Raw genomic sequence first — 18,205 nt, 5'->3', positions numbered from 1 at the left:
AGGGCAAGAGGACAATAATGAAAGAAGGTAGCAGGGTTCATGGAAGATCATTGTGTACCTGTTGTTATTGGTTAGGCTGTACTATTACATACTATGATGCATCAGATACTCTTTATATTTCTGTCAGGCACTCCTTTAAGTAATCATAATGTATTTGTTTTCAGACATTCAGTATTTTATTGAAAATGTAGTATACTGCCAGTTCCCTACTCTTGTAAAGATTATACTTTCAAAGTCTTTTACAAATTAAAGTATATGCTAAAGATATGTGTGTGCGCACTGTAAAATCATCATCATTATGTAACTAGCTGCATAATTTGATAAACATATGAAATACTAACACACAGAGATGTGCATAATTAGGCTGTTATCTAACCACTATGCCATGTTTCTCTCACAGTTTTGGTCTCTAAAAGGCCTGAGTAATAATTTATACTGTATCCTGTATTGTCCTGAATGTCATAAGCCATTAGCTTGTTTTCTGATTGGTGTTCATTTTCTGTAATCTAAGAGTAGAATTTAAAGAAGGAGACCAGTTTTCCTCAATGTGGAATGAAGATGCATAGTTTAGCCTGGCTAGCATGGCTCAGTGGTTGAGTGTTGACCTATGTATGAACCAGGAGGTCACGGTTCGATTCCCCGTCGGGGCACATGTCCAGGTTGTGGGCTTTATCCCCTGTGTAGGGCATGCAGGAAGCAGTCGATTAATGATTCTCTCTCATCATTGATTTTTCTGTCTCTCTCCCCCTCTCCCTTCCTCTCTGAAAGCAATAAAAATATATCTTACTAAAAAAAGAAAAATTAAAAAAATGATGCACAGTTTATCTATGGGCACTTCATTTGTTTATGAAATTTCCTCCCAGCCCACTGTTCTAAAATTACGATTTTGTTTCTCCTTAATTTGAAGTATATATTTAATCTTAATCTGTTAGAAGGATTTTCTTGGAGAACTAAACAGATACATCATGAAAGTAAATTAATATCATTTGCTTTCTTACAGGTCTCTAAATTCAAACTTTAGTGTTCCCCATAATAGGTATGTGATTTACTGAGTAAAACCCACAAAAGATCATGGTTTGGCCAGTGACAGAAGGGGATTAGTCTCACTAAAATTGTATGCTGAGTAATTTAGCTTCTTTTTAAGGGAAATTTAGGTACACTCTTGGCCTGGTGCTGATGCTCAGCTCTGTTGAAATGCTTTTTCAAACTTTAAAATTGAAGGTGGATAACTCCATTTAATTTATTATAGTCTGGATAATGATGTAAATACAGACCATCGGGCAGAAAGGATTTTTTATGATCACAGTCTGTATTGTTTTAGAAGTCCTAAAACGCTTGAAATACTATGCTAATATTTTCAGATATATAAATAAAACAAACAGCATAAATTCATTCTAATTTTAACCAAAAATAAAGAAATATATATGAACATATGTGGTTTAAGGCAGAATTTGGGTTATGATAGTGTGTTGCAACTTTCTATTATTAATAGCTATGTGTGGCATAGTCAAATTGTTTTTTAAATAACTGTTGCTATTTTCTGTGAATTTGTGTCATTTTTATTTGCTTTTTAACATTCTATTTTTGAATCCTGTGGAAAGAGATTTTAGAGTCCTTCTTCCTCTTTTATTTGAGGCTGCTGTGCCTCACCTGAATCTTAAAAACAAGCTTTATTTTTTTGGTATGACTTGAAAATTATTCTTGGAACAATTGTCCTTTCATGAATAGTCAGAAAGGGCCTAATTAACTATCACAATTAATACTGTATCAAGATGACAAAATTGAGAAAAAGAGTACTTTTATAGTTAAATCTGATTACAGTCTGTGTAGCCTGATCAGTAGAAAAACCTCACAACTTTATATCATTAAAATAGATAAATAGAATAGAATATCTTTGAAAATCCATAAGTGACCCCCAAAACAAAAGACAACAAAGTGCCTCAGCCGTGACTTAAAGCATATTAACTTACAGTTTAGTATTGACTCTTTTTGAAAAGTTCACCTTTTCCCCTTCTAATAAATATGGCATTAGATATCTGATTAAAGGAGAAAAAGCAACACCAAATGCTTATTCTTTTTATAACTTGGAAATAAAATAATTTCATAGGTGTCTGGCTTTACATTCAGCAAAAGTTCACCTTGGCACAGTAAACGTTGGATTTTACTGACTACTGAAATGTTCTCCTTTGAAACTGGAAAAACCTGTAGGTTAGAGTAAAAGTGCACTGGCTGCCCTGGAACTGGCTTTGCGTGCCCCTGGGCAGGTTACTTAACTTCCCTGTGCTTTAATTTTCTTATTAACAATGAAGATGATAATATCTCTCATCATCCTAATTTATAGAATTAAGGGTCCTTTAAAAACTTATTATTGACACACCTAGCATCCTTGATCATATTTTTAACTTAACACCATAAAAATGTAGCCAGTCACTTTGAATGGAAACAAGTTCTTGAGCTAACAGCTTTTTGTCTTTCACATACTATCATTAATATAGTCCAGAAATTGGTGCCTTGTCACCTACTTGATCCTGTAAGATGCAAAATAAGTTTATTATAGACAATTTTTTGAATAAAAAGTTGAAATGTATCCATAAATATAGATACATACACTATATGTTTATCTACGCTTGCTAACAATCAATTGACTGAAACTTCACATTGCAGTCAGTTTTGGTATCTTCATTGAGTTGTAAGGAGATGAAATTTCTCTTTGCTTCCCCTTTTTTGATTCTCTCTCATCTCCTCTTTGAGTGAAGTAAAATTCATTTTTTTTTTTTTTGGATTTTGAAGCCTTTTCTTTTTCAGAGCCCACAGAGAAAAATCAATTTTAAAAAACCAGGACACAGTAAAAGAATGAAAGGAATTTTGCTTGGGGGCAGGATTCGTGTTGGGAAAAGGAATCCGGGTTTATGAAGTGTGTTCTCCCTGTTTTCAGAGGAGCATGAACTGCTATCCTAAAGGGCTGGGGAGGGAGAGGGCCAGAAAATCAGGGGAAAGAGATTTTCTTCCCTAAGTTTTATTGCCACCTTGACCTCTGATCTGTGGTGAAAGGAGTTGGGAAGATTTACAGGAAATCTGGATTCCTGAGATTTCTAGGGAACAGCAAAAGTCTGACTCTGTATTGCAGAAGCAAACTTGTTTTTTTGGCAAACATTTTCATTCCATTATTGAAAGCAGTGGTGGATGGATTTGGGCAGGGATATAATGTGGGCTGCTTTATATTCTCCATGGCTATTAAAGGCGCAAAAGGCAGTGTTGCTTGATGGTTAGAGCATTGGCCTGAGCACCAAAGGGTCACAAGTTCTATTCCAAGTTTAGGGCATGTGCTTGGGTTGTGGGTTCTCTCCCTGCTCCTTGTCCAGCATACGTGGGAGGCAGCCAGTTGATGTGTCTCTTAACATTGATGCTTCTCTCTCTCTCTCTCTCTCTCTCTCTCTCTCTCTCTCTCTCTCTCTCTCCCTCCCTCCCCTCTCCCTCTCCCTCTCCCTCTCTCCCTCTCTCCCTCTCTCCCCCTCTCCTTCCCTTCCTCCTCCCTCCCTTCACTGTCTTTGAAAAGCAATGGAAAAAATATTCTCAGGTGAGGATTAACAAAGAAACAAAAATGGCAAGGTGTTTCTGCAGAGGCAAAAAGTGAGGGGAAAGTTGGGAGGTTTGAATCTAAATTGCCTACTCCATAATTAGTCTAGGGCTGGCCCACTTTACCAATCTTTTTTTACCATTGCCCTCAGGGCCTGACAAAATAGCTACTACACAACATGATTATTAATGTCATCATTAATCTATTATGTGGTTTTTGCTAATGTATTTCTCAGAGTATGTGATTAATGCAGTGGTTCTCAGTCCTGCTAGAATCACCTGGGGAATTTTAAAGAAACCTGATGTCCAGACCACACACGAGCCTAATTTTATCAGAACCTGTAGGGGTGGCACCTAGCCATTTTTTAAAAACAAAAACAAAAATCTTTCTAGATGATTCCATTGGCCTCATGTATTATCTCTCCTAGGTAAAATAGTTTAACACAGCAGTTCTCACATGTTTTGGTCTCTCAGGACCACAAATAGCTTTTGCTTATGTGCATTGTGTCTATTAATATTTATTGTATTGAAAATGAAACCAGATATTATATATATGTTTGATTATGGATATATTTAAAAATAACAAAAGCTGTATATCAGTATATTTTAAATAACATTTTCTTATGAAACCACTACATTTTCTAAGACAGAAAGAATTTTGTGAGAGGATTGGCGTTTTTGAACATTTAAAAAAATTTAATGTGTGAGTTATTAGAAAACAATTGGATTTCTTTATGCATTCAATCTGCTGTAGTATGTTATTTTGGTTGAAGTATATGAAGAAAATTTGGCTGCACTCTAACATGTAATAGAAAAAAGAAAGAATATTTTAAAGTCTCTTCAGATAATTCTGGATAATTTTTTTTTTGTTATTAAACCAAAGCATGACAAATGGCAATGTCATAAAAAATTGCTGCAATGTGGAATCTGAAACCATACAAATAACAATTTTTACTCCATGACATTAAAATGCATTGGTCTCCCTTATACTTTGAATGGATCTTTTCTCTATGATTGGGCATAGAGCATTTGGAAAATGTTGGTTCACTGAGTTTTGCAGATATTCCAAATGTCGAACATTTCATTATATAGTAGTTTTAAAATGACGTTTGTTAAAATTGACTTTGTCAGAAAAGTTGTTACTATCAGGAAACTGTCAAGCTTATGGTAGCAGACACAAGTTTCCTAAAATTCCCATTTTTACTTGAAAGATCCAAGTTCTATCATTGGCTATAAATACTGTCAGTTATTATTCTTGAAGGCATAGGCAAACTTTATTCATTTTCTTTCTTTTTTTAAAAAAAATCTTTATTGTTTAAAGTATTACTTTATTCATTTTCAAACAAATACCTGCCAAATATACAAGTCTGAATAACAACAGCTTACCAGTAAATTATTCTTCCAAGCAGAGTAGAATTTTATGATAAAAGCAGATGGCTCTTCATGCATCTCAAACATTGAGGTGCTTTTCCTTGAGACAGCTGTCCAGTATGTAGCAGAAGTACTTTATTTGTACCTCGCAGGTTGTCATGAAGAATAGTAAGAGGTACTCTCAACTTCTGCTTCCAGTCAAGATGGAGTAACAGGCTGGATTTGTCATCCCATCTTAAAAAAAAATTAACAATAATATTCAAATATTGGAAAATAGGCATTCCAGGAGAGCAATGAAAGAAGGAAAAAGAAAGTCATGAGCTGGACTTTCCCCCTATGGCTGTATAGAGAGAATTTCCAGGATGCTGTGGAGGCAGGAATCCAAACAAAGCCAGGGGATCTCTGTGAGATGAAATGACAGACTTGAGAATATGGGAAGGCCAAGTAGCTATAATTTGCAGGACAGAATGTGGGAGGAGAGAAGACAAGCTTTATGTAGGGAGCGCTTCAGAGAGCAGTAAAGATATCTTCATAAGACTTCAGCTGAGGATGGATCTGCCTATGCATATGAAGAAACTACGCAAGTTGGAAGAATAAACTGCCAAAAAAGGAGCAGACATAACAAGCCCGAGAGCTCAGACAGGGTCAAGAGTATTTTGTGTTTCCACCAGAATGGAAAAATTTCAAAATACAAGGGGCAAAAAAGTAGAATACCCAGAGTATTGTTTCATTGGGGGTCAAATTACACCCAGATTGCAGGCTGCTCTGTTGCAGCCTAACAAAATTTAGAAACAAGCCTCCACAGGATCGAACTCTTTCCCACTCGACTGTGTCTCAGAACAAAGATCAAGAATATTTAAGGAAATGACACGTATGTCCAGCACCCAAAAAAGTAAAATTCATAACATCTGGTCTCTAATAAAAAAAAATTACCAAGCATGCAAAGAAGTGGGAACATACAACCCATAATCAGGAGAAAAATTAAAGAAACACACACACACACACACACACACACACACACACACGAAAACAAAAAGAAACAAATGGCACAGATGATAAATTAGATAAGAATAGTAAAACCGCTGTCATAATTATATTCCATATATTCAAAGGTAGAGAAAAGGTTGAGCATGTTAAGGAGAGACACAGATGGTATGAAGAAAAAATCCAAATTAAACATCTAGAGAAGGCAAAAAAGCAATGTCTGGGACAAAAAGAACACTGGATGGAATTAACAACAGATTAGACACTGCCAATGAAAGACTAGTGAACTTGAAGATGTAGAAATATAAACTAGACAAATAAAAAGTAGAAAAAATATAGCACTAGTGACCTGTAGGAAAACTTCAAAGAACTTTATATATATATAAAAGCCTAAGCAACTGTTTGTTCAACCAGTAGCTATGATGCACACTGACCACCAGGGGGCAGATGCTCAATGCATGGGCATGGAAAAATGGAACAGACTGATGAATCTCAGAGGGAAGTGGGGAGAGGGGAGGGTGGGAAGAGATCAACCAAAGATCTTATATGCATATTAGAGGCCCGGTATACAGATTTGTGCAACAGTGGGATCCCTTGGCCTGGCCTGTGGGGATTGGGCCAAATCCATGCACCAGGTCTCCAACATCCCCCAAGGGGTCCTGGTTTGTGAGAGGGCACAGGCCAGGCCCCACTGGTGCACAAATCCATGCACCGGGCCTCTAGTCCTATATAATAAAAGACTAATATGCAAATAGACCAAACAGCGGAATGACTGGTCACTATGACACGCACTGATAACTGGGGGCAGATGCTCAACGCACAAGCTGCCCCCTGGTGGTCAGTGCACTCTCATAGGAGGAGCGCCGCTCAGCTAAAAGCTGGGCTCACTGCTGGGGAGCACAGCGGTGATAGTGGGAGCTTCTCCCACCTCTGCGGCAGTGCTAAGAACCCCTCGGGGGATGTCTGCCTGCCAGCTTAGAGCCATGGGGAGTCAGACATCCCCGAGGGGTCCCAGGCCGGGCTGAGGGGACCCCCCCCCACCCCCAGTGCACGAATGTTGTGCACTGGTCCTCTAGTTTATATATAATTGGAATCCCTCAAGGAAGGGGAATAAAAATTTGAAGAAATAATGGTAAAATTTTTCCAAATTTGATGAAAACTTAAAACCCATGGATCCAAGAAACTTTATGAACCCCAAGCAAAAGAATGTAAAGAAACAAACAAAGAAAAAACCCTACCAAGGCACATCGTAGTCAAATTGCTTAAAAACTGTGATAAAGAGAAAAATCTTAAGACAGACTGAGGCACATTGCATGCAGAGGAACAAAGATTAGGATGACAGTCAATTTCTTATCAGAAACAAAGTAAGCAACAAGACATTTGAGCAACATCTTTATTTTTTAAAAGTATATTTTTATTGATTTCAGGAAGGGAGAGGGAGGGAGAGAAAAACATCAGTGATGAGAGAGAATCATTGATCATCTATTGGCTGCCTCCTGCATACCCCACACTGGGGATGGAGCCCGCAACCCCGGGCATGTACCCTGACCCAAAATCGAATATTGACCTTCTCGATCATATGCTGAACCACTGAGCTACACTGGCCAGGCAAAAAACCTACTTTGTATGTATTATAAGAAAACAGTTTAAAAGTAAAAAGGATGTGCCGGAAGCCGGTCCATCCTTGCTGCTTGACACAGTCGCTGCAGGAAAGAAACATCTGCACAGCATATGTTTCAAGGGACCTGGCGTATATAGCATACTGTTCTTAATATGTTTGCTCCCCTTAGCGCTGTGTGTTTTAACCAAGGTCACCTCTCCAAGAAAGGTTGTTTCCCCAGGTAGGAATTTTTCCCTGAAGTCAGGGAGGGGATGCCTCTCCTAGAAAGGTTGTTTCCCCAGGTAGGGATTTTTCCCTGAAGTTAGGGAGGGGATGAAACTCCTTAACTAAGTGCCAGGCGGGTAGTTAATCACTTTACAAACAATCATGCTTAAGCTACATAATCTTTACTCCCTGGAATGGAGATAAGAAACGCCCTAACCTTTGTAATAGAAATTGACAGGATTAAAATCAACTGGTATAAATACGGATGTAACAAGACAATAAACAGCAGAACCTCTCTGGAGATCCAGACCAGAACTTGGCTGGAGATCCTGGCTGGAGATCCTGGCTAGGCTGCTGATCAACTGAACACTGTCTCCGTGTCCTTCCTTCTTCGCCGACTCCGTCTACACCTTTGGGGACCCCTGGACCTGCTGGGGTTGGACTCCGGCAAGGATGGAAAAAATATACCTTGCTAAGGCTAATTTAAAAAAAGTTAAATGTCTATATTAAGAATAGGAAAAAAGTAAATTTCAGAGCAAAGAATATTACCAAGTATACAGAGGTTTACTTCATAATGATAAAGAGGTAAAAGTGTCAAAAAGAAATTATAATCATAAACATTTATGCACTTAATAAGAAGGCTTAGACATACATTATGTAAAAATTAATAGAACCAAAAGAAATAGGCAAATCCACAATTATAGTCAGAGATTTTAACACCACTGTCGTAGTAATCAATAGGACAGGTAGAAAGAAAATCCATTATTATATGGTGGATTTGGGGAACATTACCAAATACCTAGATCTAAATGACATTTATAAAGCATTCTATCCAATAACAGAAGAATACACACCTTTTTCATGTACAGAAGGAATATTTACCAAGATGGGTCATATGCAGTTTTATGGGTCATAAAACAGTTCTCAAAAAAAATTTTAAGGATTCATTCATACCAAGTCTGTTCCCTGACCATGACAGAATTAAATTTGAAATCAATAACAAAAAGATATCAGGGCAATCCTTAACTAAATAAGGATTTGGAAACTAAATAACACAATTTAAATAACCCATGGGTAAGAAATGGATATGTTCAATCTCTTGATTGCGCTGACGGTTTTATGTTGTAAACATGTTAAAACCCATCAGGTTGTATACTTTAAATATGTTCAGTTTAATGAAGTTTAATTATATCTCAAAAAAGCTGTTAAAAAGACATGTAATGTACTCAAAAGTTGAAATTTAATAATAACCACAATTTTTATTGTTTCATCAATGATATTCTTAAGTGAGACTAGTTCTTTTTCTTTTCTTTTATCACACTGTTCTCTCTCTCTCTCTCTCTCTCTCTCTCTCTCTCTCTCTCTCTCTCTCTTCCTCTTTCCCTCTTTCTCTGTCTCTCTTTTTCTTTGCCATGCAGGGCAGTGAAGAATACAATGACTACAAGTACAGTTTTGTTTTTTGTAATAGTACAGCTTTTTGTGTCCTGTCTTGGTAAGTGCCAAGATGTGAGAGTTTTACCCGCCATTGCTTTTGCAATATTAGTGCAAACTTAATACAGTGAGAAAAGGGAAATCTTGCTTTGGTATTATGATAAAAATTGAGTTGACCTTGCAGACATCTAAAAGGGTCTTGGAGAATCCCCGGGGGCCCATGGATCACATTTTGAGAACTTGTTTTAACAGAAGTTTCTGGTCATGAATGCTTTAGTCCATTGGTGTCACTTTACAGGTGGGACCAAGTGTATGAAAATCCTGCCAAGGCAACTGCATGGGGAAGATCTTTTTTAGCAGTTGGGTTCTTAATGTGCTTCAAACCAACAGGATAGAGTTTATACTATAATAAAAACGATGACTCCACCTGTGACTAGGGCTATCCTTGCATAAACAAAATTTTTTGCAATGATGAAAAACAGCCTCAAATTGTTTAATTAAATGTAATAGTCATGGGTTATCTTCTACAGGAAGAGTCTAAAGAGTGGAAAACTTGCAGTAATGAAAAAAATAGCAGATATTAAAAAAAAAAAAAAGTAGATACCAGGAATTTCTGACAGTTTCCAGATTGGGGGGGGGGGGGGAGGGAGAAGAATGAGTGAAGGAAAGGGGAGAAGGACATTTAGTATATAAGGCGCAAGAAAAGATATGAATAAAGAAAGTAGGGATACATAAATAGAGAGCTGTATTGGGTTTGTAGATTTACAGCAAGTTGTCAGGAAAGCCCACATGTGTAAAACACCATTTACTAACATCAGCTTCTTATGCAAAATGTTTTAGATCTGTTCAAGATACATTATACAAATGCATTAGTGGTGGATACAGGAATGCACTGCTTAGATCCCCCTTCAGGGAGGGACTGTTCCTGCTGTTAGTGTTCTTGGCAGACAGCCTCTAGCTGTCAAGTCCTTTGGCTGCAGGGAGCTGCTTGCAGGAAGTACCCCATTGAAGTGGGGGTATAAAGCTCCAGCAATTCTGACTCACTGTGGGGCAACTCTGCCAGGCGATTTCAGCTCCTGGGCTCCCTATGGGGCTAGGTGAGGCTGTGGAGAGGGGCCCCCTTCCCCACTACATTTACTCTCAGCTCAGTCGTGTTCCTCCCGCCCCCTCCCTCAGGGGTTTGTCCCAGGGGCACTCCCTAATACACATCCTGAATGCTAAACTCTGTCTCCTGGTCTGCTTCCTGTAGATCCAAACTGCAACCGCATCTTATTGACTTAAATACAACCAAACTTGGAGAACCCTCAGGAATGGAAAATCAAGTTATGTGTTAACATTTTAACTCAAGCTTTTCCTTATTTCTTATTTTGAATTGCTTACACTTAGCATGATATTATCTTTAACCTCTTGTTTCATATAGCTTTGCTATTTCTGCATCCCATTTTTTACAAAAATAGGAACCATATTGTAGAAAGATAAAAAGGTAATAGGGTAAGAAAAACGATTAGGCTGATGGTTAGTTACCTAGACTCCCAGTAAACCCACTATTTCAAGGTTGGTCTAGGCCAGTGGTCGGCAAACTGCGGCTCGCAAGCCACATGCGGCTCTTTGGCCCCTTGAGTGTGGCTCTTCCACAAAATACCACGTGCGGGCGCGCACATACAGTGGGATTGAAACTTCGTGGCCCATGCGCAGAAGTCGGTATTTTGTGGAAGAGCCACACTCAAGGGGCCAAAGAGCCACATGTGGCTCAGGAGCCGCAGTTTGCCAACCACTGGTTTAGGCAACAAGACCGGAAACGTATTTGAGACGTATGATAGTGGTTTTGTTCTGAATATTGTACTGTCCGTGAATGTAATAAAGAAGTTATTTAATTTTGCGTAAGCTTGAAGGGTCCAATTGTCGTCAAAACTCTCGGCCATGAATAGGGTTAGTAATTCGGAACATCAGGAAAATAGGTACTTAAGTCCTTGTCTTCCCCTGTAGCTCCAGAGGAGGGCAGAGCAGTGTCTTCTCAGGTCAGCCCTCTCTTTTAAACTCATTCTAACAGCCAAGCCTAGAAAACAGTCCAAGTCAGCCAGAAGGCTGGCTCCATTACCTTCAGACATTTGCTCTCGGGGAAACAGGTAAGTTTCAACGTGTCCTGTTGTGGTATTTTTTGGGATCTATATGTTCCTAGGAGATGACTCAGGAGAGGCCACACCCTCATCCTCACTGTGGAAGAAAAAGAGGATGGTGCAGTCATTGTCCTGACAACTTAGACCAGACACCCACAAAGTAGAGATACTGTTTTGTTTTTTCCAGGATTATCTTGATCAGTGATCTTTGATGCTACAAAGTAAATTCAGTTGTGTTTAGCTCTACCTTTTGAGGGGCTGCATTGCGGAAGGAGACTGCCTAAAGAACCACGGTGGACATTTTAGATCTTGCTTATGTCAGGTAATCCCTTTAACCAGACTTTACCCAGTTTGGCAAGGTAAGTGTTTGTGAGAAAAAAGAGGAAAGGTAAGATGGGCTCTGGGTTCAGGCTTTGTATGGAGGGCGGGGAGTCTCAGTTTGCACATCTGTAAATCAGTATGATGTTTATGAAGACTAAATGAGGGGACATGGGACAAGCACCCAGGACAGTGCCCGGTACAGAACTGTGGGAAGACACTTCATAACCGCACCGGGTCTGCTGAAACCTCGCTCCCCTTGCTCTTCCCTGTGATGGCCCTGGAGATCATAAAAATGCCTCTCCCCGTCTCTTCCTTCCTTCTCGTCCTCCCCAAGACAAGGAAGCAGCCGTCTCCGTTCCCTGGGATTCGGAAGCTCCAGCCTTCCAGAACAGCCCGGCCCGGGGGTTGCTAAGGTCGGGATGGGGGAGGTGGGGGTAGGGAGAGGAGAGCTGCGGCTTCAGCCTGCGCAGCGCAGCGGGGAGGCGACTGGGAGGAGATGGGGGGGGCGGGCGCAGTCCACCCCAGGGTGGAGAAGAGGGAAGGCGAAGGACGCGCGCTCCCAGGCTCGTGACCGTGACCGTGACCGCAGGCGGCGCAGGGACCGGGGCGCAGATAGCCTTGGAGAGATGGCAGGCGGCGGGCACTGGCGCGTCCTGGGCGCCCTCCACCTGCTGCTGCTGGCCGCCCTGCCCCTGGCAACCGAGGGGATCAGTCGGGGCGCCGCAGCCTGGACCCAGGAGAAGGTGAGGGACTGCTGTTGTGCGATGGTACCTGCGCGGCTCTTGCCGGGTGCTGGGATCTGGGGCCGGGCGAGCCCACCTAGGCAGCGAGGGAGGCGGGGCGGAGCGGCGGTCCCCGGCCCCAGCAGCCGTGCCGCTTCGGGATCCCAGGGGAGCGGGGGCTCTGCGTCCTCGCCAGGGGGCCTCGCTAGCCTCGGGGACGCCGCGGGAGCTGGATGAGGTCACCGGCCTCCCCTCGGCTGGGTCCGACGCGGCTGCTGACAGGCGCAGGAAGTGTGTCTGGCCGGTGGCCGCCCGCAGGGAGGTGGGAGCGCATGGCCGCGCTGCCGCCCACTCGGGACCCACGAGGCCCACGCTCTCCCACCGCTGCATCTGCGTCCCAGAACACCCTGGAGACGCTGATGTTTCCATGTAGCCTCTGGACAGACGTGTGTTATTGTCAGTCCGTTTTAGATTTTCAAGCGGAGCAGCTCCGAACCAAGGACCTTAACTGGATACCCACTTTCCTTAAACATTTTATTTTTTTGGTCTTAAAAGAGTAAAATGCAATGGTCAGAGCAATGTATCTAGGTATAGGTGCAAATTTCATATAAGGAACTGAGAATACAAGTGCTTTGCAAGTGCGCTCGGTGTGAACTAAGCAGGTTCACAGCTATTTCCCTTTCTTGTGTAACAATTTTGAAATCATGATATTGCTAGAGGCTTGTGCTAATGTTAATGGTATTGGAGTAAAATGGTATGGCCTTCAAGATACAATAAAAGAAACCCTAACCGGTTTGGCTCAGTGATTAGAGCGATGGCCTGCGGACTGAAGAATCCCAGGTTCGATTCCGGTCAAGGGCACTACCTTGGCTGCGGGCACATCCCCAGTAGGGAGTGTGCAGTCTCTAACTCTCTATCCCCCACCCTTCCTCTCTGTAAAAAAATCAATAAAATATATTTTTTTAAAAAAGATACAATGGAAAGCAGCGAAGTAAAGGGATATCAATGCTGACAGTGTTGTTGAACACATCTTTTAAATGCTTACAATTTACGTGCCTGTATTTACTCACACGTGTGAAATACAGGGCACACGGGAGAATGCACAGGCCCTTACTGGCACTCTAGTCTGCTCCTCCCAGCCGCCTGCATAGGGGTAGGAACAGCCCAGGTCAGTTCTCTTAATGAGCCTCACCATCTAGGGGCACACACGCTCCCACTGCACAGGGAGACCATCAACCACAGGAAGACCGTCAACCACAGGGAACCTGGTGGGGATGCAGGAAGCCAACTCAAGAATAACTTCATTATAAGAAAAATAACTTCATCAGAAGGTGTCACATTGAGGTACCGACTCAAATCCTCTCCTTTGCTTCGCTGTGAGGACCTTCCTGGTCAGAAATTGGGCACAAAGAACCAGAATGGGGAGCTACACCAAACCTGCCTTTACGATCCGTGGAAATGGTTGGGAGTAAGTGAGATGGGAACTGTTTGAACGAGCTGCTCCGAAGGGATCGTTGGTAGGCTGGTTGTACTTGTAGATGGCAGAAGGTGCTGCATTCTTAAATTGTTTAAAGCCATGAGAACTGAACTTTTGGGAATGTCTTTTAAAGTACAAGTCCCTTTTATATTTATTTCAAGAAGCTTCTAGTCACTGTAGTTTTGGGAAACTGGATGCTCTCTGGGAAAGTGGTGCAAGCAAATGAACAAATGACAAAATCAGCTGTGACCATGCCTGAGAGGCCCCCTCCCTCTTCTTTCTGTAGGCCTCCGTGAAGGCCTCCAGGCGGCCAGTACAGCGTGCGGCCTGAGAAAAGAATTAGTCACCACTAAAACACATGCCTTCCTGCTCTCTATGGCATGGATATTTTAACCATGTGAGGTGTGCTCTTGGTACACTGGTCTGCCCAAAGGTGAGGCGTGGCAAAGCACTGATTTTGAAATCCTTTTTCTTGGCTGTGAAATAAAGGTGTGTCTCTTCCAGCAGCATCTAATATGTAAAAACAGTTCAACCCTAGCTTAAGGTTGTGTTCAGAAGATAACGATTTGGTTATTTGAAACCTGCAAGCAATTTCTCCATAGAAGCAATATTAGGAACCTCACAGTGCCCCCGTGAAGAGGGTACATTTATCTCCAATTTACAGATGAGGAAACTCGACCACAATTACACCTCTTCCACTTTCTTCTCCAAAGTAGACGAGGCCTGGCTGATGGTTCAGGGACCGTGTCCAGCTAGTGAAGGAGTGTGAGAAGATTGGAGGGCCAGAGGAAGAGCTTACTAACTCCTCTCTGGGTCAGCGTGGACCCTAAATGGAATTCCAAAATCAGTCATTTTATTTTTGGAACCCTTTCTCCTCTCACTCCTTAGTTCTCCCTTCCCCTCATCTCCCTTATAGAGCTTAAAGGCCATTATTCTGGGGGTTGATCCATATTCCAAAATTACTTCTGAATCCTGCCTTTCCCAATCGCCAAACAGTTTGGCCCAAACCTATCCCTTTAGTACAACCTTGTCAACCAGCTGTTAAAAGGAATCTAATTAAATCATCCCTCCCTTAGGTGTGAATGACTGGTGACTGTGTTTTTAAAACAGAAGCTTTTAGCTTCAACACATTAAGGAGTATGGCTTTTCTTGAAGTCTCCCAATTATAAAACTAGGAGAATACAGAAAAGGACACTAAAAAGGAAACTATCATCACCCATAAGCCCACATTCAGAGATGATTGCTGTTAACCATTTTGGTATTCTTGTTTTCTCTCTATATCTATAATATAAACATATACATACGGGGGGGGGGGGAGAGGTGGTGAAAGTAGGTTTACAGTTCATGTGGAAAATAATACAATAATTGATAAATAACAATACAAGAATAAAATCTGTTTTGTGCACTCACAACTGCAAGACTACCTTTACCTAACCCTGTAAATATATATATATATATACACACACACATATATACATATGTATATAAATGTGTGTATTTATGTTTATAGAGATGATAAAATTGTACCAATCTCATGAGTTTTATGAGAACTGAATGAGCTATTTACATAAAGCATTTAGCACGATGGTTGTCATATAGCAAATGTTCAGTTAAGGTTACTTGTTTATTTTATTATTATTTATTGTCTAAATTTTTACATATGTCTCCTTTTTCCCCAAATGACCACCCCCCCACTCCCCAGCCATTCCCACCCCGGGCAAACCCCCACCACCCCAGTGTCTGTGTCCACTGGTTATGCTAATATGCATGCATACAAGTCCTTTGGTTGCTCTCTAACCCGCCCCCCCCCCCCCCACCTGCCATTTGTCTCTGGATCTATTCTTGTTCATCAAATTAAGTTGATTATTATGAGTGAGATCATGTGATATTTATCTTTCTCTGACTGGCTTATTTCGCTTAGCATAATGCTCTCCAGTTCCACCCATGCTGTTGCAAATGGTAAAAGTTCCTTCTTTTTTATAGCGGCATAGTATTCCATGGTGTAGATGTACCATAGTTTTTTAATCCACTCATCTGCTGATGGGCACTTAGGTTATTTCCAAATCTTAGCTATTGTAAATTGTGCTGCTATGAACATAGGGGTGCATATGCCCTTTCTGATTGGTGTTTCTGGTTTCTTGGGATATTGTCCTACAAGTGGGATTACTGGGTCAAGTGGAAGTTTCATTTTTAACTTTTTGAGGAATTGTTTATTTTTTAAAATAAATACACATGACTTTCATACTAGAGATTATGCTGCATATACAGTTTTATATCTTACTGTGTTGCTTAATTGTATGAGTATTTCCTTGAGCTCATAATTTATTGAAAGCATCAGTTGATATTTATAAAATCATCATCATTCCACAATTTAACTATCCCTTTATTGCTGAATATTTAGATTGTTTCCAAACTTCCTCTATTGTTAAGCTGGGACCCAATGTATTTTAATGGTAGAAATTTATGGTAACAAAGGTGAAATTCAACGATAAAGTTGAAATTATACCAGGGATAGAGGGACAGAGTCTTTGAACAGAGCAACCATATACAGGAGAGTTGGCCTCACCTAGGAGTCCTCCCTCAGGGTCAGCTCTAGCGAGCTGCTACCGCTCCCCCCAGTATTTCACATTCCTCTCCTTCTAGAATCTAGAGCCACATATGTTCTAAAAGTCCTTAGTTATCCATCCTCCCATCTCACAGCCATTGATTCTTATGGAAACAGCAACAGAGACTTCAAGGCAGGGACAGGGAACTCAATGGTAGGATGGGTGTTTGTAGCAGAAAAAGACAAAATGTCCCATTTTGAACTTCTACTAAGGCCGTGGTTGGCAAACTGGGGCTTGCGAGCCACATGAGGCTTTTTGGCCCCTTGAGTGTGGCTCTTCCTAAGCCTTAGGAGTACCCCAATTAAGTTAATAACAATGTACCTACCTATATAGTTTAAGTTTAAAAAATTTGGCTCTCAAAAGAAATTTCAATCATTGTACTGTTGATATTTGGCTCTGTTGACTAATGAGTTTGCCGACCACTGTACTAAGGTAAGTACTATGACATCGATTTTACCAATAAGGAAACTTGTCCTAGTCACAGCTAGTAAGTCAGGGAGCTGGGATTTCACCCTGAATTGTTCACAGCCTGCACTGCTTTGCTTTTCGATAGATGCCTGCTTGCATTGAAAGAAGAGACATACTGTTATCTCATTCAGTTCCCTACCTTTCCACGACTGCATTTGTAATGTCAGTGGCATCCCACACGCAGAAGGAGTTCAGTGAATGCTGCCTGGGTTGAATTTGCAGGTGGACACAAGTGTTATACCAAGTGCTGTTGGGAGACCCTCACATGGGATGGAAACTGGAATTGAATTGGCTGAGCTTCTGTAACACTCTCCTTTTAGTGCAAGGATTTGGGACTGCATAGCCCTCTGAAAGGAACCACGTGATTAGCCTAGAGGAGTTGCCTCAGGGTATCTGGTTCACACTTTTTGAGCTGAAAGATTTTTGTCACGGAAAGCAGACTTATTGTCCTTTCGGCCTGGGTGAAAAGAGGCGGGGGCTGTAACAGAGACTCATTCCTCCGAGAAGCCCTGTACCAATAGAAAATTGCCGATGTGTCTCTGAACCGAACTGAACCTAGAATAATTTGGGTCATGCACTTAACATGGGCTCAACACTATTTCTGCCTCATTTACCTTCCTCGCACCCAGCCCACGCTTTCTCTCCAGGTTTTCCCCGCTTTTCCTTCCTCTCATCTGCATATAGATTTTTCTGTTTATTGAGTTCAGAGAGTGAGTCTCCATAAAAATTGAATGAGTGCCATTTAAGTTGGAGAAGTCAAATGCTTTCCCCTCGGAGCTTTAATGAATAGAAAGGCTTAAGTAACATACCGAGTGTGGTGGTTTCCCATGTCTATCCTTCACTGACCGGGGAGCTTTTATAAACTCTGTGATTTCATAGGGGGGCAGAGGCGGGAAGGACTCTTTACTGAAGTACGTTAATTACATGGTTGAGTTCAGGAGCCTGAAACAACTCCTGCAAGTCTGTATTCAGGAGCATCCACGGCCTGTTTGTGGAACTTACCCTTTATTCATCCATTAAGCAGTTTTTGGATGATTCGTGTGGACTATGTTTCACCCACATTATCTGTTACACTACAGATGCTCGAGAGTTATTTGTTTTGTTCCTCTTTTTTCTGAAACCCTTTAAGAATTCTTTCAAGCCTCCATAAGTCCCCGTTAAAACATAAGCTTCCTCTCCTTTTGCTGAGGACATGACCGCATCCACAGCGACCAGGTAGGCTCTGGGATGGCATTTGTAAATCATTGGAAAAGGAGTCACTGTCCAAACAGCTTTCTTCCTTTATTTTTTTTTTGTTTGTTTTGTTT

General features: G+C 41.2%; 1 protein-coding gene across 1 annotated transcript in view; it reads left to right on the top strand.

Moving 5' to 3' along the window:
• The window catches only part of QPCT (glutaminyl-peptide cyclotransferase), a 39,559-nt gene that overhangs the window by 5,674 nt on the left and 15,680 nt on the right, over positions 1-18,205 (top strand). The window contains exons 2-4 of the mRNA XM_036334832.1: positions 11,492-11,626; positions 11,960-12,038; positions 12,215-12,368. Coding sequence (XP_036190725.1) covers positions 11,620-11,626; positions 11,960-12,038; positions 12,215-12,368 — 240 coding nt within the window. The 5' untranslated portion in view covers positions 11,492-11,619. The remainder of the gene's footprint in view (positions 1-11,491; positions 11,627-11,959; positions 12,039-12,214; positions 12,369-18,205) is intronic.

The sequence above is a fragment of the Myotis myotis genome, unplaced genomic scaffold (genome assembly GCF_014108235.1).
Source record: "Myotis myotis isolate mMyoMyo1 unplaced genomic scaffold, mMyoMyo1.p scaffold_m19_p_14, whole genome shotgun sequence".
In the NCBI taxonomy this organism is placed as follows: Eukaryota; Metazoa; Chordata; class Mammalia; order Chiroptera; family Vespertilionidae; genus Myotis; species Myotis myotis.
This window is presented reverse-complemented; position numbering and strand designations above follow the sequence as displayed.